Here is a 22277-nt window from a genome sequence, read left to right as displayed (position 1 = left end):
TGTTGCTATAGACCAAAACCAAACACAGTTAATGGTTTTCACAAATGGCAGCCATGTAACAAGACAAAACAAAGGACTGGCTACTAATCACAGTCACTCAAAGGACATGTATGGCTGCAGCAGCTGTATTATCATTGGCCTGTCTAAACACTAAAAACTGACTGGTGGGGCCTGAGGTCTTAACTGATCGTTTTGGTAAATTCTGACTAACTACTAGGGACACAATTGACGTTTACAGTGGACAAAAGAGTCAATGTTTAGACCGTCATTTCAATTTCAGTAATTCTCTAGTACCCCAAGGGGGGAATGATGACTTAAGACACACACACACACATGCTCCACACAGATACTGTACTCACCGCTGTTTTGTAGGGCGTATGGGTCACGTTGGTTGACAGTGAGGATGATTCACAGTCACGCAGTCCCCCAGAAAGCAGGAACAGACATAAGAGAAAGAAAACAGAGATAAATCAGGCTAAACATTTATGAACCAACTGACATAATCCAACCCCTCTTACAAATGTACTGTAAATAAATGGCTTGTGCCAAGCCATTTTGATCTGTTTTTCCATTCTATTTGAAAGAGATTCAGCCTATGATTCATTGAGTTATTTGTCATCAAAAAAACAATAACCTTGAAATGGATCCTGAGTCTGGAAAAAAGGCTGGAAGCCTCAGCCTCTTTTACAGGTCTCTGTCTGCCATTAAACGGACATGAAAAGATCCTACAGAGTGGGTCTTCCCCTAAATGGGATAGCAGTTATTACTGAAGTGCGGAGTCAGCCAAACAATGTTTTCAGTTCACAGGGGGGGGAATCATCTGCCTGCCATATGAAGCCTACTGTTGTACAGCTGGCGACACACAAATGCTAGTGTACACAGAGAGGCAGAAGACTAATCTCTCTAGACTAATCATGGGAGAGTATCTGATTCTTCACTACTGTTTTTTTCTGATAAAATGGTGGCTAACTAACTATATTTGGTCACAATGTTAGAAACAGTGGGTAGGAGACTGGATTCTACTATGAATCTGCAGACACCCCAACTTCAGAGCAATAAATACCTTATGAAGCACAGTTTTATCCCACAGCAGGGCCCTATTTCAGGGCTGTTTATGGGAGCTGTCATGAGTTAATCTGAGGCTTTAGAGATGATACATCCCCTCTCTCTCCAGTCATCAGATCTACATACACGCAAACATAAGAGTGCTGGCTCTGACAGTGTGCTGTTGCTGTTTCTGTGAAATCCCATTGGCTGATGGCCCTTGCCATACTTTCTTCCCCCCCCCCCCTCCCACACACACACTTTGTTTCCTGCGTTGGAGAGGAAACTGGGAGACACTACTACTCGTCTACATGTTCAGCTCTCCACTCACACAAAAGCAAACGTTGACAAGGTAGCTAAAAGACGAGGCCAGAATGTAATGCCTGATGATCATCACACACTCTACTACAGGCACTAAAGAGACACATTCTTTATTCTTTACAGGTCAGTCGTAACTTATCTTCCACAGAAGAGCAACTCCCAACCATCACTCAAACAGTAGGTGGTGGAAGGAGCTGGGGGAGGGGCTTTTAAAAGTTCATCATCACCCCTAAGAGTGCTTCCTCCTGATGCTATCTGTCTGGCTAGGGCGCTGTTCTTCTGGAGCACAGGTGTGTCACGTACACAGTCATTTGTCTCACACATACTAACCACACTCCGACACTCACGTAATGTACAGCAGATCATATTCTGACAGAGGAAAAAGGTTTGATGTGCACTTCAAAAGCAACGACCAAACCCTGTTTCCTGACTACCATTGGAGCATGGGGCTTTGCAAAATGTATAAAAGGAAACAGTCAGGCCTCTTTGAAGGTAGATAGGCAATACCCTTGAAATATTTCAAATACCATTATCAAGGCTAGAATGAGCTGCCAGGGTCAATGTGAAGGATATTATGGCAGACATCTGTGTTTTGACTCTGGTATTCACCACAACCTCAGACATAGTCACAGTGCTCATAAAAATAAAATAAAAAACACATCCAGGAAAGCCTTGCTGCTTCTGCTTTTTAGAGTAGACTTGTTATTCAGCTGTGTGTAAACTGAAGGAAGAGATATGGCAGGACGCTTGTCTGCCTCTGAGGGCCTGTGGTTAGAGGGAGGTGTGTCTAAGTCTAGGACTGCGTCAACAGCAGTGTTTCTGGCTGGAACACACCAGAGGATACAGGCGAGGCGACCGTGCTTCACTCTGGGAGGAAAGACTGACCCCTCCCACGACCCTGCAGTGTCCTCCCAAACTTCAACTGAATTCCCTCCAAGCACACAGTTCATAGAGCTCTCTCTACATCTGGCTCTCTCCCTCTCCTGTGCCTGTACTGACACCCATCCTCCTCTGCTCAGAGACCCTGCAAAGCTGGCACGTGAACCAGGCTAACTCAGCCTGGCCCAGCCAAGGACTCAGCTGTGCCATCTTCACCACAGACACCATTCTGGCATCCTAGGGCACTGCCATCTGACACACTCACAGGCTGGGCAGGTAAGAGAAGTCAGGTCCATACACTGTTTAAATAGCTCCCATAGTGATTTTAATAAGGCACAACGGTTGTGCCTTACTAAAATCACTATGGGAGCTATTTAAATAGTGTGCTGATCTCTCTTCTCTTATCAGTTATATTTTTTGGTCGAGCACCTGTTACTTTTCATTCTTGGATGTGCGTGTATTTCTCTGCTGCATACTTGCACTGAGGCTGGACCATAGATCTCTGCTGTTTCTCTACAGGCAACTCCCAGGCATGCATGTAACCTCCTGGTACAGACAGCACCCACAAATGACATTCCCACCAATGAAATGTGGTGGGAAATATGTTTTTTTTTATATTCTAGCTAGAGGAACAACATTGCTTGCATTCCACGGGGAGGAGAGAAAACATTCAGTGTGGACTGTTGGATTTGTATGGCTGAGTCTCAGTCTGTTGTCTCAGTAACTGTTAGTTAACGGTAACGTAAAGTCACAGGACAAATATAGCCTGACTAGCAAGCTAACGTGAATTCAGAACAACCCCCAGGTGATCAGTGCATGAATAGAAGGAATTCAACCTAAGGTGTAGCTACCAAATTTCAGCTAGTTAACGGTATGGCAATTCATATTAAAAAAATAATATTTTAGACTGGCATCCCACTCAGTTAACCAACGTTAGCTATGTAGACTTCATTAGCTAACGTTAGCTAGGTAACTAACTAACAGGTGCTAAGTAATTAGCTTAGTCTACTTTGATTTCTTCGATCTTAGTTCAAACACATAAGCTAGTTAACAGTTAACGTTAATTATGACATATAAAATAACTTAGCTAGCTAACGTTATAAGCAACATGACAGACAGCGCGTTGCTACCTCGCTGACTGGAGAGTAGCTAGCTAACAGTGAGCTAACCACAAAGAATGTACCCACGACTTTACACAGATGAACAAACCCAGGAAATGCCTCAGCTGGCTAGCCTGTCTGCTAGCCTGTCTAGCTAACGTTGGCTAGGGTTCTCTTAGCTCGCTACTGAAGCTAATTTTCGAGGATTTTTGCTCGTTCATTTTTAAGTGATTACCAACGACTTTCTGGTTCGGACCAAACCATCCTCACAGAAATGAAGCTTATCACACAAAAACAAATGCAAAACAACTTCCAGTTGAAAGCGATCTAGCGAGCTAACATGAACTGTAACGTTATAAGCCAAAAGCCAAAGGGCAGACTCACCCATGATGCTGCCGTTTCCAGCTACCTCAACAGATCTTTCACCGGTCGACATTCCCTCTCACTAACTCACGACAGCCCACTAAAGTCCAACCCTAAACTAAAGTCGTACGCAACTTGTTTCGCGTAATGGCAAAAATGTTTACGGTCTAGTTGATGCAAGTAGGTCAGAGAAATGCGTCTGGTCCCCTTGTGAATAACCATGGAACGAGTCAGTCCATCATCGCGAGATTCTCGGGCGTCACGGCGTGGCCTCCTGTGGAGGTCCAAGTGGAAACGAGTTGTTTTTTTCTTTACTAAGGTCAACTTTTTTTGTGAAACTGCAATATAGCAACCAAACAGAATCAATTAAACGTTAAGAATTCCTCCAGGTCAGTAGGGCATATGTCCTGGACAATGGAAGACACAAAGATGATTCACACAGTAGGCCTAGGCTCAGCACGAGATAGGCTCATGGATGTATTAGGATAGGCTACATTTATTTAACTTATCTGAACTATTTACTGTATTCAGGTAGGCTAATTGGTTTTGACTATACAAATATTGTGTGGAGAAAAATCATTGACGTTGACAACGCGCTCCATGAGCGATAATATGATCAATTGTGCCACCTAGCGGTGATATGCTTACTCTACCACAAAGTGTAGGTCCAAAGGATTTGGGGCAGGAGTCAGCAGTTCTTACTTACCAAACGGGGTTTTATTGCGTACATACAGTAACATCGACACGTGACAGAAAAGGAAGAGACACAATAGGCAGAGAGAACGAAACGGAAGATACATATGGCTTTATATGCCTCAAAATAGGGCCACTTCCCCCGGCTGTACCCCCGTCCTTGCCATGTCGCTACAGTAGGCTAGCCTATGAACAGGTCCTTGTCTTTATCATTCAATCAGGGAAGCCATAGAGTTTATGCTAGAAGAAGAACCAGTTCTACACATCAGGAGAGAGTATACACAATAGCTCTGTGCAGCAGAGGTGGGAAGACCTCTGGCGGTCCATCAGGACCAAGACCTCACGCCATAACCTTCTTCCCCACGGCCACCAGCCTCATCAACAAGGCTTGTGTCCCCCTCTGACCCCCCACCCTTGACTCTATCACCACTGAAATACTTGCACAAGACCGCCAATTGTACTGTACATAGCATGCCATCACACTCATATATCACGTCACACGCACTATACATAAACATTACATACACATTACACTTTGCACACTCACTGTATATACTGACCACACTCCATTTTGTATATTGTTTTATTTTTGCATTTGTATTTTGTACTGTTCTTTTGCACTGTCCTGTCTTTGCACTGTCCCATCTCGTCCCTGCACCCGAAATAAATTCCTAGTATGTTGTAAAACTACATGGCAATAAACATTTCTGATTCCGATTCTGAAGTCACAATCTTGCAAGTCATAAGTTAGTCATAAGTATTCACGCACAAGTCATGCCAAGTCAAGTCCCAAGCTAAGTTATGATTTCTCAAATCACATTTACAGATTCCTTTTCTCAGCCCTTAATTCATACACAGACTTTATCAGAACTAATATCTCACACAGATGCTCAAGTGTCTTTGTTTTTTGTCAAGTCTGAAATTGTTAAATCTGTGACGCGAGCCTGGCTTGAGTCCAAGTCATGTCCATCTATGTTGTGCATTGCGCTAATCCAATTGGACTTCATGCTGAGCCCTATAGTACAGCTTTGAGACACTGTACAATATACAGTAGTATACCCCTGACACCCCCACACCTGGCAACCTGACACCTCTATACCTGGCAATGAGATGAAATGTGTTTTGGCACAGAAGGGAATGAGAATGGTGCTTCACATATTTGGCATGATGGAGGTACAGTAATTAGCTGGATGCTGATTTTCTGAGCCCTGTGTGTCTGCCATTTGATAACAAACACTGCGGCTCATTAAATACTAGGCTAAGTTGACAAAATGATGGTTGGCTGGTGCTGATATAACTGATGAGTGATTGGTTATGGATTGAACTTGGCATAACGTGCAACACATTCATAACCCTAACCAATAGCCTAACCATGTGATGTTATTACAGTATCCTATACTAGAATCAATTATCACATCTGTGGACAATGAGATCTACAACAAGGCATGTTATTAACAGATCTGAAATAAGAACTGTTATGTGTTAGTTATTGCATGAAACACACAGAAGATGGCAGTGTTGGGGATAGTGCTTTAACAGACACCATGGCAGTGCCAGTGGAAATGAATAACAACACAGCTGCCCAATCAATGGAAATGGACTCTCCAAACAAAATTGTTTTGTAGTTTGAGTCATCAAAAATAGTGTGAGTCAATTCTTAGCATCTCAGTAATCTCAATCTGAATCTAACGCCTGCTCTCTATTTAGCCTCCGTATGTCATACAGCTCTTGACAGAGTATGAGTATGCACCCACACTGGCAACGTTAGTGTTGAAAGGGAGACTGTTCATTCATTCAACAGTAAACGGAATACAACTGTGCAGTAAAACAGAAGACATCCTTGGCCATAAAAGAAATTGCATAATATTGGAGGAAATTATGCCAATAAAGCAAATTCAATTCTTTATTCTTTACACTGTACAGTGATTATAGTGACTTAAATTGAGATAACTGCTTTACTGTCATTGTACACATTGAATATTAGATCTTCTTGCTTGTCATGAAACAGTACCAATCTTAGGTTCTGTTTTCTTAGTTGTAATTCAAACAATAACAGTTGTTACCAAGTCAGGAAACCTTTGAGCAGTAGCCCTTTGACTGTTCTGGTGCATGTATCTGTGGCTGTGTGACTTTGAAGAGTGGGTGTCAGAGTGGCTGTGTGCGTGTGCATCCATGAACATGTGGTGCGTGTGTGTGTGTGAATCTTCATGTTGTAAGTTGCTTTGGATAATGGCATATGCTAAATGACTGCTAATGTGCGTGTGTGTGTGTGTGTGCGAGGTTTCCTCAGCTACATTGCTCATTAGGGCGTATGAGGAAAGCTCACGTTAAAGCTTACATGTAGACATATCCATCAGAGTACAGCACTGAAAGCTGTGATGCTTGCATCTCCTCCCGCAACCTCCCAGCCCACAGACCTGTTTAATGTACTGAAGGGTGGACGCTTTCTCCTTGTTAAAGGAGTAGTAAAGGGAAAATGCATGTTTAGCCCTGTTTTAAGGTTACTTATGATCATATACAATCAATGAAGCTGTGGGGCCTGTGTCCAGATCTGCTAACAGCTACACAGCCCCCCCCCCCCCACACACACACCCTCTCGTAGAGGTTTCGTTTGAAAAGGCTGCCCGGGGGATGGACACAGTGCACTCCTCGCCTTGAGACACGTGTGTCTGCGTGTCAGTCTTCACAGCATGGATTTGTGGGGTTGAAACGTGCACAGAGTTCTCACATGCATGCAACAGCTCTTTTTCTGCATCAGGTGAGTAGATCTATCACAGCACGGAGCCGTGTACATGTCCCCCTGTTCCAACAGCGTAGCTCCCTTTGAAGTTCCCCTGATAGGATATAAAAAGCCCCCGTTGTCATTATTGATTTCCATCCACTGTTTTTAGGTTTTGTTTCATCTTTAGTTAAAGTATTTCCTCAGTTGATTTTTCTGAGGCTGAGCCTTTTTAGTGTGTCTTCATCCATGCATATGTAACAGAGTTAGATTCATTTTAGGACTTGGTGTTACAATCCCTGAAGATTCAGCACTCACCTTTCAAAGCATCAGGTCTTCGTTGTGGCCGCCAGATGGAGGGAGGAATGGGTAGAAGTTTTCCGCATAGATAGTCTGCATTGTGGCCACCAGATCAACTTGGCACATCTTCATTTGTGGTCCTCAACATCATTGTGTTTCGGCCTTTTAACACAATACACCCTCTGTTGAGGTAGGGACACCAGGCTGATCAGACCTGGGCATGTGCCAAGTGGTTGTTTCCACTATGGTCACCTGGGGGCCCAGCGGGAATCTTTTCTCTTCAGCCACAGCCAGTGACTGCTCCTTTCTGCTGTGCTTGCCAGGGCTTTCAACGCTTTCCTTTGGGCCTGCCCCCTGATCCCGAGTTCCCGTAGGAGCCTTATGGTGTAACTGGCGATGAAGCCTCTGCACCCCACCTCAACTGGACGCACTTCAGCGCAGCCTCTTGCGTTCGAACGCCTCTTCCACAGCGTCCTCCCATGGAACTGTCAGTTCGATAAGGAAAGCGTGCTGGCGGACTTTGACCAGAGGACCAAATCTGGCCGCAGGTTGGTTGCTGCGATCTCCGGTGGGAATGAGAGTCTCTGATCCACGTCTGCTCGCATTTCCCAGTCTCTGGCACCGTGCAGTGGGCTTGGTTGAGGAGGCGATGGTCTTTTTGCCTGTTTCTGTCCCTCCCGGACAAAAGATGTGAACAGTGGGAACTTGGTCTGGATGTTGTGAGGCATGGCATTGGTGGTTATCCTCTGCTTCTCAAGCTCCCTGGCCAGGCACCTTAGCACCTGGTTGTGCCGCCAAGTGTATCTGCCTTGTGATAGGCTGGTCTTGCATCCTACCAGCATGTGCTTGAGTGTTCCTGGCGCTGAACACAATGGGCAGGCAGGGTTTTCTCCCTCCAGAGATTTAGGTTGACAGGAGAGTGCAGGACGTCATATGTGGCTCTGATGGTGAAGCTCAACAGGTTGGACTCCATGCTCCACATATCGGTCCATATGATCTTCCTCCTCTCGATCGTGTCCCATCTCATTCATCGTCCCTGCTTGGCTTGGGATATGGCTTTGGCGTTCCTGGTGGCGCACCTCCGCCACCAGGAGTCGGCGTTCAGATGCAGTAGCCTTGTGCCAGACAGGTCTCACTTCTGCAAGGCCAAATCCTGACCTCCTAGAGGGAAATTGGCCACATGAGTCGAGGCAGCAGTCCGAACTGGAAGCACCAGAGCTTTAGCTTCCCCGGGAGGGCAGTGCCGTTGATCTTCTTGAGGCTGCTGATAGTGTCCTGCTTGAGCTGCTCCACTTGCTGGGTGTCTTTAAGTTCTATGTTACTATCAACGTTCTATCAACTTCACCATTGATGTAGAAGGTGTCTTGCGAGAGCTGCCCTTTAACAATGGATATGCTGTGTGACTTGCTGGGTTTGATCTCCATTCGAGCCCATGAGATGTTTCTCTGGAGCTTGTCCAAGAGGCGTTTGGTACATGCCTTTGTTGTTGTTAGTGTTGTCATGTCATCCATCTACGCCCTGATTGGAGGGAGCCGCAGTCCACTGTCCAAGCGTTGACCACCTACCACCCACCTTGATGCTCGTTTGATCAGCTCCATCGCCATGGTGAAGACCAGTGGCGAGATTGTGCATTGTAGCCCAGTGAGAGCCTGCATAAAAACTGCGGCTAGCTCAATAGTGGAACGATCAGTGAAATTATGGTCTCTATGTTTCATGTTCATTGTAGACAGACCACAAATAGGACTAAATGTCCAAAACAGCACACTACCCCTTTAATCTCTGAGGAATTCAGTAAGCAATATGTCAATAAGCAAAACATCAGTTTGACAGCACAAGGGTGTCCAAATGAGGGACAAAGCTTCATTTAATTCAACTAATGTTTTCAAATTGAACATGGTTTTCCTTATGCTGTCTCGTCCCTTGAGATCCTGGTATAACCCTGGACCTGTGAACCGGTCCAAAAATGTTGATAATGATGCAGGATCATCTGATCTAAATGAGAATTAAGTTGGTAAAGAATGGCTGGCTGGCTTTGCATAGCCAGACACCTCTTTATGCCATCACTGTGCCAACTGCCAAGGCAGTCTGCTGGTTATCAGCGAAAGCTCTCGGCTAACAAGCTACATGAATCACACATGAAAGCAAACAGAAGGATTCCTCCACAAACTGTGGGCCCCAGTATTTACATACTGCTCTCTCTCTGCAACAGAACACAACGTCTGTCATTAAGCTATTGATAAACATAAAGAAATGAGAAAAGCCAAATATGGAGATGGGAGAGTTGTCAATCTTTGTGTTGCTGTCAGTACCACTGTCAAAGTTTAGGCAAAGGCTGCTCAAAAATACTTCTTTCATGCATGCTGCTTTTAAATTGGGAGTGAAAATTGTTATTCCTCCTATGACTACTCTCTGTCGACGCTTCTTTGAAGCCACCTGCTCAGTCCTATGATGTAGCGTTGTCTCATGTCGGTTTGAGTGAAGTTTGAGTGAGCGAAGAAGCTATACAGTACATTTTGTCAGTTGAGGTCTATCTCATGAGGAATACATCCGTAGAGGGTTCAGAGTTATAATTTCTAAGCTTAATTGAGCTGTCTGAATTGATTTTAAGTTTCTTGTATGATTCACCAGACTTTATCGAATAAAGCTATGAATTAATCTTATTGCCTTGGTGTTATAATATATATAATTTGTCACCTGTAGATAGTAATTAATCACTTGTGCTTGTCCTTAGGGGCCCATATGAATGCGTAACTGTCATGTGTCATGTGTCACTCCCTCTAATGACCCAATATCCTAAAAGAACTCCCCTCACTTTCCACAGGTGACTTCACCTGAACTCTACAGGTGTCCAGGGGAGACTCTCAAATAGTATTTCCATGTTTCATTGTCCCCCACCCAGTGACAGCTGAAGGGGGGGACTTTAAGATAGCCGGTGTTATGGCATCAGTCAGTCAGTCAGTCAGTCAGACAGTCAGCCAGCCAGCCAGCCAGTCAGTCATTCATTCATTCATTCATTCATTCATTCATTCATTCAGTCAGTCAGTCAGCCAGCCAGTCAGTCAGTCAGTCAGTCAGTCAGTCAGTCAGTCAGACAGTCAGTCAGTCAGTCAGTCAGTCAGCCAGTCAGTCAGTCAGTCAGTCAGTCAGTCAGTCAGTCAGTCAGACAGTCAGTCAGTCAGTCAGTCAGCCAGCCAGTCAGTCAGTCAGTCAGTCAGTCAGTCAGTCAGCCAGTCAGTCAGTCAGTCAGTCAGTCAGTCAGTCAGTCAGTCAGTCAGTCAGACAGTCGTTCGGTCAGTCAATCAGTCATTCCCCCCGTAGTACCAAAATCCACCACAAAAGGGTCGCCTTTTCAATTAATTTTACATTGACATGATTTTTACATTTTAAAAAAACTCTGCTTAGTGTCTTAGTATAGTTTAGTACTCAGGAAAATGCACTTTCTATATTAGCAGAGAGCAGACCTTGAGGTGTTTATAGCGCTAGATATGTCTGTACATTCTGTCCCCCCGTAGTACCAGAATCTACCACAATTTTTCAATTCATTTTTCTATTGACAAGTACATTTCGATTGTTACATTAAAACTATGCTTGCTGTCTCAATATTGTATAGTACAGGTTTACTTGGGAAACCGTGTACTTTCTACATCTGCGAAGAGCAGAGCTTGAGGTGTTTAGTAGGCCTATATATATCTGTATTTCAACATTCATTATATTGGACTTTAGACCATACAGGTGCATTTGTTTGCCCATTAGATGGATACATTGAGTAGGGGTGGTGGAGGGGGGAGTGGAGGTCCCAGAATCAGTGAGAGGCAGGGTGCTTGTTACCACAAGGGAACATGTATAATGGGTGGGGGACGACATGTCTAAATGTGCACTTGTTTTTTCATATACTGAGCATATCATGTGTTCTATCTCACGGTGAAGTGAGTTAAAACGGCGCTGTCTAATAAAATTCAGAGTTGAGCTGGTTATTCTAACAAGGTTTCACACCTCCTGGTTCGCCCCTCGTGGGCCTAATTGGGGAGGCTGTGAATATGAACACAAGAGTGAGAGAAACTAGTGGAGTGTTGTTAAAGCCATTAAAAACAGCTCCGCTGGACAGGCATGCCGCCCTGAGGTCTGTCCAGGTCATCCCATGTACAGTAGCCTCTCATTCAGAAGTAGAATAGTCTCCTGAAACGTTGTGTGTTAGATGACAACAGCAATATAGTAACTGGGAGGAGAGGCACACTAGAGACAGCTCTGAATCATTTGTTCCTGCAGTACCTAAGCCAGCATCTCGAGAACACCACATTCCTTGCATCGAAAGGCACTAGGATCCTGGAATATTAGAGTGCAGAATGTGATATAACAGAGAATACAACAGCACTGCTGCCAAGGGCAAAACACTGAGAGGAGTTTGTGAAGATATTTGTGATATTGTGGACTGAACAGTGAAGCCCTACTCCTGTATGCAGTCCAGAGGATAAGGCATGGGTTGCCATGAGAACATAGCTGTCAGGGTACAGTTCCATGCATTTGTTTGGCCTCGGCTCATGAAATAAGCAAAAAATAATTGGTATTGTGCTGGTGTTGTTGTGGATGTATGCATAAGCAGAATGAATAAGCCACTAATCAAGGTATCCACTGTACTGACATGTCCTCCTGTCTTTGTAACACAATGCAGCAATTTGGCCCCAACCTTTGACATAATCATGTGTCATATTCAATGTGAAATCAATGTGTCATATTCAATGTGATAATTGTGGTGATAAAGAAGTATTTCCAGATGCGTCATGTGTATGGGCCACATTGTAATATCCAAGATTTGATAGTTCTGAGAAACACCATCAAGGAAATCCTTGTCCTTGGGGTCATTGTACATTTCAGCAAAGTCATAGTTTTGAAACAGCAAGTTTTCAAATCCCAGGGATTGCCCAGTTGAAAGGGGAGAAGCAGTCTGTAAAGTGTAGCTAATCCACTGAGCTCCACCTGCTCTGCAGACGCAGCCCGGCCACGTCTCTGGTTGCAGGCACAGTGAGCCTGGGCTGCAGCACACTGATAAGGGCTGAGGAGCTAGCAAGCAGCTCTGTGTGTTACTCCCTGTATTACGTGACAGCTTTCATCTTTTTTCATTTGAAAGGTTTATTCATGCTAATTAAAACTATGTCCATTTCTCATAAATCCACCCACCAACATCCCCTTAAGGTTTTATTATTACTTACTGTTATCACCTTAATGTTTGGTTAAACATACTGTATGTTCACATAGTAGAAAAAATGCTAATTTGACACACCCTCTTGACAACTCCATGTATTTTAATCAAATGTCAAATAAATCAAATCAAATCAAAAACCCTGTTACTCCTGTCCTTGCGAATAGAGTGTGAATTTTCCTGTTGAATGGAAGTGCATTTTTATCAAAAGGAACATTCATTAAAGGCACAGTTGGCAGTGGTTGTTTAAATCAAGTATGTGGCCTGAGACTCTTGTGACCAGAAGGTGTGATTGGATTCAACACTCTCATACTGTACAGTGTTACATTTTAGAAATGCCAAACTATCAGAGTTATAAGATCATGTTATTCAAGTCTGTGTTATGATTTGGGCCGGGTCCGCCCCGGCTCGCCCCCTGCTCCCAGTCTGGACCCGCGTTCCTGCCCTGGACCCCCGATTCGCCCCGGACCCCTGGTTCGCCCCGGACCCCTGGTCCACTCTGCTCGCTCCTGGTCCAGACCCTCGCCCCTGCCCGGGCCCCTGGTTCGCCCTGCTCGCCCCCTGGTCCTGGCCTGGATTCCTGGCCCTGAGCTCCTGTGCCCCCTGGACCTTCCTGGACCCTGAGCACCTCCTCTCCCAGTGACTGCCCCTGCACTACCCCCAGAGACTATTGTACACTTTGTCCACATTGTCACTTGGTTTTGTTCTACCTCCTTGTGTGTTTGGTCTTGTGTTCGTTGTCTTGTCGTCTGTTGGTTTGTGTCCTCCCAGCCCTAGCTCTAGACACCTGTCCCCTCACTAGTCTCACGTCACTCCAGTCCCTCCTCTCCTGGCCCTTTAGTTCCCCCCTCTAGGTCTGCCCAGTCCCTTTCCCTGTCCCAGCCTCGTTCCCCGTTCCCTTCCATTGTGTCCTTGTTCCTGTGTCCTTGTGTTGGTGTCTTGTTGGAATCCCTCCAAGTCCTTGTCTGGGTGATTGTCTGCACCTGTGTCTCGTTATGTCTTGTTGCACACCTGTACATTGTTCCTTGATTGTTCTCCCTGAGTATATATGCCCTCCTGTTTCCTTTGTTCTCTGTCGGTTCATTGTCAATGTTAGTGCGTGTTTCCCCTGCGTTTCCTCCCGGTATTATTTTTGGATATTAAAACTTATATTTTGAACCTGAGCTGCTTGCCTGCCGTCTGCTTTTGGGTCCTACCTCCACCAGCCTCAAGCCCTAACAGTCTGCTCATTATGTGGTTGTTTATTATTTTATAAAACCCCTTTTTATGCAGTCATGTTGACTACGCTCCTGAAATTCCACAAGTTGCAGTTAAAACTTCTAATTAGACTAGAAGAACAAGAACAACAAAACACAGGGGATATTAGTTAGACATCATCAGGAAACATTAACATAACAAAGGGCTCAATTGCTGAAAAGTCACATTAGTGCTAATTCACATTTCTGACAATTTATCATATTAGCCTTATGGATTGAGGTAATTCACATCTAAGATATAATTCCCCAATTACACATGAGCACATTAGGTATTGTCATTGCTGTTAGTTACTATAGACTATGCATGAGATAATTAGCTTGTTAAGATCCCTCTATGTTAGAATGATCATGTTAGAGGAATGGCTTTCCTTATTAAATCATCACCATCAGAAGCCTGAGTTTCCAGAAGGTTCTTTTATCATCTTTAAACAGTGGAGGTACAATGGTACAATGCTCTCTTAGCCTTCGGCGTCTTTAAAAGAAAACACTGCAGAAAGCTGATGACAAACAGAGGTGAATATAAAAATTGTCTTGTCAAAGGCAATAGTATTGCACTAAATCCAGTCAGATGGTTAATGGAGTGCAGTTACAGTTCTCTCAAGTAAGACATACTGTATAATAAAGACATAGTATAGTTCTGAGGATTGCGTTGATTTGCCACCCTTACATTTGTCTTCCAAGGGGACCAATCTACCCATAGACAGAAGTCCACATTTATCATAGTGGAGAACTACTATGGATGACCTCTAATAAAGATTCATGTCACACCTCCAGTATTCTGTGACCCGAGCTGAGCAATGAACCAGATCAAGAATACAGGAGGAAGTGTTGGAGCTGTGCATGCTATCTTGCCAGAGGGTATAAACAGGGTGAAAAAGTGGCCTGAGCTGCTGACTAAGAGAATCCCCACTGTGGAGGCCAGCCTGGGAAACCATGGTAGCCAGAGGCCATGTCACCTTCTAGGGAGTTGGAGGCCCCATGTGAATGCCAGGTGATGCCCAGAGGACAGGTGTTTAAATAGCACCAGTGACGGGACCTGCTGCTGCTGGATTCTGCCACCTCAGAGAATGGGCTCCGGACCCCTAGACGTCTACACCTCTACGCCCTCCTTAGTGGCAGTGTGTGTATGAACCAGGCGCAACACAGAAAGACCAGTGATACAAACAATTTCATACCACACAGTCTTATAGAGATGGTGTCCCAGTCTCCCATGTTTGGACATTGTTCTCACCCATTCTGGGATGGATAAATCTCTGTAGAGTCCATGTCACATATGGACTGTACAAATGTACAGAATGAGTATGAAGGCAACTGTTCTGTTTGGAAATGGTGGCACTATTTAGACAAGATTTGGGTATTTCTTTGTACAAGGGTTGGAAAGGGTAAAGTTGTGATGGTAAACATGCTATTCTGTCAGATTGTGCTATAACAAAAAGGTCCCCGACAATGTAAGTGATGGATTTGGGCATTTGAAATCAGGTTCCAACGCTATCATGAATTTGCGAGCCCCCTTCATTATTAATCTCTTTAGTTTATTCAAACTCAATTCAATATTGAACAAAGGCAACAGGCTCATTAATCAAGAAGACAGCAGCAATGTAGGGAGAGACTGCAATACGACAAGAGACGTGAGATAACCTGTGGAGATGGCAGAATTAGTTCTTACTGGAAGAAGTGATTAGATTTCCCATAGAAGGGATGATGGTAACATTTTCTATTGCCTAGATGTGTTTTATCACAATATTTACATGGTTTAGTTATGTACAGTAGTAGTTATGATAAGAAAGCCAAATGAAAGGAAGCAGGAGGAAAGCAGTTTTATAAATAATGAACACTCCATTAAACCTATCCAGTATACAAGTATGCAGCATCAGCAGCAGCAGTAGTAGTAGAAGAAGAAGTAGTAGTAGTAGTAGTAGTAGTAGTAGTAGTAGTAGTAGTAGTAGTACTACAGTAGTAGTAGTAGTAGTAGTAGTAGTAGTAGTAGCAGTAGTAGTAGTAGTAGTAGTAGTAGTAGTAGTAGTAGTACAGTAGTAGTAGTAGTAGTAGTAGTAGTAGTAGTAGTAGTAGTAGTAGTAGTACAGTAGTAGTAGTACAGTAGTAGTAGTAGTAGTAGTAGTAGTAGTATTAGTAGTAGTAGTAGTAGTAGTAGTAGAGTAGTAGTAGTAGTAGTAGTAGTAGTACAGTAATAGTAGTAGTACAGTAGTAGTAGTAGTAGTAGTACAGTAGTAGTAGTAGTAGTAGTAGTAGTAGTAGTAGTAGTATAGTAGTAGTAGTAGTAGTAGTAGTAGTAGTACTACAGTAGTAGTAGTAGTAGTAGTAGTAGTAGTAGTAGTAGTATAGTAGTAGTAGTAGTAGTAGTAGTAGTAGTAGTAGTAGTAGTAGTAGTAGTAGTAGTAGTAGTACTACAGTAGTAGTAGTAGACCAGTAGTACTAGTAGTAGTAGTAGTAGTAGTAGTAGTAGTAGTAGTAGTAGTAGTAGTACTACAGTAGTAGTAGTAGTAGTAGTACTACAGTAGTAGTAGTAGTAGTAGTAGTATAGTAGTAGTAGTAGTAGTACAGTAGTAGTAGTACAGTAGTAGTAGTAGTAGTAGTAGTAGTAGTAGTACAGTAGTAGTAGTAGTAGTAGTAGTAGTAGTAGTAGTAGTAGTAGTAGTATAGTAGTAGTAGTAGTAGTAGTATAGTAGTAGTAGTAGTAGTACAGTAGTAGTAGTACAGTAGTAGTAGTAGTAGTAGTAGTAGTAGTAGTAGTAGTAGTAGTAGTACAGTAGTAGTAGTACAGTAGTAGTAGTAGTAGTAGTAGTAGTAGTAGTAGTAGTAGTAGTAGTACAGTAGTAGTAGTAGTAGTAGTAGTAGTACTACAGTAGTAGTAGTAGTAGTAGTAGTAGTAGTAGTAGTATAGTAGTAGTAGTAGTAGTACAGTAGTAGTAGTACAGTAGTAGTAGTAGTAGTAGTAGTAGTAGTAGTATAGTAGTAGTAGTAGTAGTAGTACAGTAGTAGTAGTACAGTAGTAGTAGTAGTAGTAGTAGTAGTAGTAGTACAGTAGTAGCAGTAGCAGCAGCAGAAGAAGATACCCAGGCACTTACCCAGTTTCTTGATGCCTTGCAATGCTAGTGGGGATTGCTTCAAAAGGTATTTTCCCAGCAGGAACGATTACTTGTGATTACTCAAGCCCGCCCAGCAGCACTGCCGAGACGATGTTCAATATGCATCAGAAACCTCATCAAATCACTCCTTCAGACCCACTGGAAATAAAACCGCATCAGAGAACATGTTCCATTCTGCGTTGTCTGCAACAAACTCTCCACTCACGGCAGGGATGGCCACTCAGTATTGTTTGGCTACAGCAGAATGGAACATGTGTGAAGGATGGGTCTGTCTCCCCTTCACTCACATCTATTTGGTTGGAAGTCGTCAAAGTCAGCTTTATTTGTCACACACTACATCATACAGGTACACGAGTAGTGACATGTTTTTCTGTTAGCTCCTACATTGTGCACATACTAAGCAATATAGACATGTAAAAATATAAAAGAATAGGGAACAGGTGAGGTTGTGCAGTTCGATTAGATAGGAAGGAACTATGGGTATATATGGAGTCTATTGATACAGTATGTATATTCACAAGTGTAGAATGTAGATATGTATATTCTATTGAGTAAAAAGTGCTGAGCGTAACTACTGAGTTTAGTCCAGAATTCAACAGGCAATCTTCAGTCCTTATTCAGGATCACTTTGGACTGAGGTAAGAAACTCATCCTCAGCCTCTCTGAGTTGAGCAGAGAGAAGAGGCAGTTGTCCGGGTGACTGAGATCCTTCAGGATTTTTCTGGCCATGGTTCTGGCCCACAAGGCACCGCCTTGTCCTGGAGATGCGGGAGAATCTCCCCTGTAATACGCTGTGCTGACTGTACCACTCTCTGCAGGGCCTTCCGGTCTTGCATGGTTCTGCTCCCACACCAGGCGGTGATGTTGCCTGTCAGGATGCTCTCAATAGTGCATGTGTAGAAGCTCCTGAGTATCCCAGAATTTAATTACTTTAAACATACTTTCAACTTTCAACTTTTAAACGCCTTTTTCATGAATTCTCATGAAAGGCAATGAATGGAATTTTCAGATATGAAAACCCCAAGGAGACTCACTGAAAATGGTCAATCTGTCATCTTGACAAACAAAATACCCTTTTCATCAACAAACAAAATACAATTTTCTTTAGCAATGTATATGTAACCATCCATCTTTAAACAAAAATGCTTAAGTATTAAATAGACAAAAGATATACTTCAAGTTCAAAACTAAAGTTCACACCTTTTCCAAAACCATTTGACATCTCCGACCTCAGTCTCACCATCTCCCCAGAGCACCCTGTGTCTATCCTGTCAAGTGTGCTTAGGGACTAGCAAGTGAGTCTAACTTTTCCAGCCTAATAATAGACCTGGTATGGGGTCTAATTTTAGGCCTGTGACTGTTTATAATTCAGGAGACAATCCATAACAGCCCTTAATGCACACGGAGGGAGGCAACTGTACGGATGTAGCTCTGTCAAGGAAAAAAGACAGTAATTGTTTTCTGACAGACGGGCACTTTATTTATTTAAAGGTTAAATAAATAAAAAATGGCAGAGAGAACCTTACCTTTAGCGAACCTTTGACAAGCGGCCTCTTGTCTTACTTCACACGCCTTTGTCTTTAATGCAATTCAACACTGATTGGCTCTGCACCAGTGTGGACATGCCTCATTCATGATGTGGTATATTTTGCATTTAGGGACTAATATTACTGGTCATATTGTGCAAATGAGTAAGCCAACATATGAACACTGACTCTCATTATTCCAATTAAGATAAACATTTTGTTTAGCAGAAGTGTGAATGGCTGATAAAAATGTGTGCAGTGTGAATTGCAGTACGTTGCAACATGAGGAATGTGTGGCTGGTGAATATTGCAGTTGTTATCTGTTACAATATCACAATGGAGAGACACATGATTTACACACTAAGATACGAGCAGATAAGCCTTGTTATACAGTAAAACACTGTTGCATACCTAGTACCTACCTATATGAGTTTATACTGTAGACCTGTAATGTGGATATGACATCACAGGAGTGAAAAACAAACAACGCCATTACAAGTTCCACATTTCCTTTATTTCCTTCGCTCTATGGCATGCCTTTACAATGTCACGATGGAAGTCAGTGCTAGGTCTTGAATATAATCACATTTCAAAGCACCAGACAATGCCTTGACAGACAAAAAAGACACACTGCCAAATGAGTAACCATCACATAGTTGCTTTGTTTTTGTGAAAGAGTGTGAGGCTGTGATAAATTATGGTGGTAAGTTTAAATACTAAAGCTCCGTCAAAGATAACAAGTTGGTGTTGATTTGTTCTATGCGATGGTTTGATGAATCCTTCTGGACAAACAAGGACTCCAAACTGCTGACACATTAGTCTGCAAAAGATGTGTTTTCATGTTCAGAGAAAAATGAGTGAAATGGTTTCAGGTTTAATGGGAAAGAAAAGTGTGAAAGAAGTATTTCAGGCACTTAGAAATGCTCGCATGTCCTTGGCTACACTGTGCTTCATTTGCAGAACATGCAATGAAAGTCGACTCCTGATCCCTTTATAAACATTATGAGGTCGCAGGCCTCTGCAAGACAAGGCAAAAGAGCCCATAGAACATTCAAGAACAACTATTTAAAGGGATTTCAAGTAAATCACACAACACCAATGTTCCTATTTACACTTACTGGGCTTGTGTATGTGCATTCTAAGTATCTGCACTCATATCAAATCCACTGAACATAGGGGTGTCCAGTAGCATTGTTTCCAGAGGAAATCCTTAACTTTTCAACTCTTCTTTCCTCCAAAGTGTTTGGTGATGATTCCTTTTCGGAGGTGATACAATATGCTCTGGAAATCCTGTATAACAATAGTATATTAAGTTTGTCCTACTGCATCAATCCCTACAAAGGATGCCAAAAACAAATCTAGCAACTCTTATTTTTCTAATTCAATCACTCACACATCTCACTCTATTGTCCTCATTTGCATTGATTTGACTGACTCTGTCTCTGTCCCCCTCTCTCTTCGTCTCTCTTTCTCTCTGGTGTGTTTTACAGAGCCTGTGACTGTGATGGGAGGGAAGCCATTATAAAATGACAGCTGCAATTTTATTTTCTCCCTTTCCCTGGAACATTGCTGTACACAGTGTGTTATTAAATGCAAGGTAAATGATGCAAGCATCTCTGCATTCACACTGGGATGGAGTAGGGAGATGTTAGAGTAGATTTTTCATAGCTGAAATAATTACAGTCTACCGTCTCCACATTGGACAATCTATCTTTACTTTGTGAAGACGTTTAGTGTGAAAGTCATTTTGTGAATTTGAATTTCTACAACAGGAAGCATGGCAGGAAACATGTCTGCAGAATGGTGTGCGCAAAACCACTGCACCTTTTGAGTGTTTTAAATGCACTGTATTGTATTAACATGTAACAGGTAATACCACTGACTCTCAAGAACGTGGACTGGATAACCACAAAACACACACTGAATCTTCAGACTGCTTCGGAGGACATTTGAAATCTAACTGAAACATTGTGCTTGTTATCTACAAAGATGCAAAAGACTATCTTTGCCATTTACAGACAACAAGAACATACCGTACATGGACTTCACAAAATGAAGGAAGAAGTGCATTGTACAGCATAGTAGCAGTCTGTCAACACCAATGAGGTCATGATTAATGATTGTAAACCATATTACAATAGAGATTAAAGGTTGTTTCATGGTCAATGTTTGGGCCCATAGTTTACAAAAGTAATTTTGATAAATTAGCACAGTGTACCAGGCAGGTGTGCTATTGATGCCTTACAAAAGTTTTGTCCAATAATAGATTTTTTCCAGATTTTGACATTCTTAAAATGTTCAAGATTTAAAAAAAAGATACAACCTGTCAAAGTTTAAACCTGAGATTCATCTCCCAAGATCAGATGTTAACAAGTTTGGGAAATCCGTTTCACCCATAGATACCTTTCCCCCACATTATCTCAAATAAGTCATTAATTCTCTTTAAATTTCTCTGAAGGTTTTCAGACAAACACTAGTATTTTTCTGGAGTCACCCAAAGGGTATCGCAGTGGTTAATAAATATTAGTTTTGATGCCTGTAGTTCTAAGATTCTGATTTAATTTGCATTATGATTGTTAAATCATATGACAGACAGGACAAAACACAACCATGACAGAGGACTGTTTGGAACATTATTCTGCCTTGAAGTAAACACTAGTAATGTGGGTCCTATCACGTTTGTTTTGCTCTTCGGTCAGGCTCCCCGTGTCACACGACGGTGCTGATGTCCTCGGCCTCGTCGGGTTTCTTGGGCTTGCTCGGGAGGGACTTGAGGTACTCTAGATGGCGCCGCGCGTCCTCCTGGTTCTGACGAACATAATACACCACGTAGGAAATGACCATGGCGAACCAGCCAAACATCGTCACCAGCATGGCGTAGTCCGTGGTCCGCTTGGCCAGGTTGCAGAGGTCCGTGTCCACCGCCAGGAAGGGGCGTCCCTCCTGGTCGCGGAGCTCCGAGCTCCGGCACAGGACGCGGGCGGCGGCCTCGTGGTTGTGGGCCATGCCGCCCAGCGCCTGCTGGAGGGTGCAGTCACAGTGCCAGGGGTTGTCGTCCACCAGGACGCGGGCCTTGAGCCGGGCGAAGGCGTCCTTGTGCACACTAGTGATGCGGTTGTGCGAGAGGTCCAGCAGCTGCAGCGTGGCCTCCACCCCGCCGAAGGCGCCCTCGCCCAGCGTCTCCACGGCGTTGTAGGACAGGTTGAGCTCGCGCAGCAGTCTCAAGCCCTGGAAGGCGCGGTCGGGCACGGCGCTGATCTGGTTGTGGTCCATCCTGAGCAGGGCGGTGTCGGCCGGGAGGTCCGGGGGGATCTCCTTCAGCCGGGAATGGCTGCAGGTGACGTTGAGTCCGTGGAGGAGGGGGTCGGCGCGCTGGCAGGTGCAGCCCTTGGGGCACATGCTGGCCGAGGGGAAGCACAGGGCCATGAGCACCAGGCTCTGGAGGAGCAGGCACATGGGAATGGAGCGTGAGAGCCACAGGTCCAGCGGAGTCATACTGACCAGCCGTCAGCATTGCCGCCAGGGGGCGGGACCCCCACCAACAGGACGCCGGCCGCTCACACACTCTCCATGCCAGAGAGGAGTCCTCGCCGTCTGTCTGGGCTCTCCAGGGAAACGTGACCAGATACCATCATGCTGTACTCCAGCCTGGAACAGAACAGACAATGATGACTGTGTTGATACATACCTTTTGACTCAGTCTGTCAGTATAACAATTGCTATAACGATAATGATTGCTATTAAAGGCCCCCTATTGTGCTCCTTTTCAACA

General features: G+C 43.7%; 1 protein-coding gene across 1 annotated transcript; it reads right to left on the bottom strand.

Moving 5' to 3' along the window:
- Positions 1-21214: 21214 nt before the first annotated feature.
- On the bottom strand, positions 21215-22000 carry lrrc3b (leucine rich repeat containing 3B; the record flags this gene model as incomplete). The annotated part of the gene is made up of 1 exon (XM_084454832.1): positions 21215-22000. The coding sequence occupies one exon, from the start codon at positions 21998-22000 to the stop codon at positions 21215-21217; it is 786 nt and encodes a 261-aa protein (XP_084310958.1).
- Between the last annotated feature and the right edge of the window lie 277 nt (positions 22001-22277).

Source organism: Borostomias antarcticus (assembly GCF_949987555.1).
Source record: "Borostomias antarcticus genome assembly, chromosome: 21".
In the NCBI taxonomy this organism is placed as follows: domain Eukaryota; kingdom Metazoa; phylum Chordata; class Actinopteri; order Stomiiformes; family Stomiidae; genus Borostomias; species Borostomias antarcticus.
The sequence above is the reverse complement of the archived record's forward strand: the minus strand, read 5'-3'. Positions and strand labels throughout refer to the sequence as shown.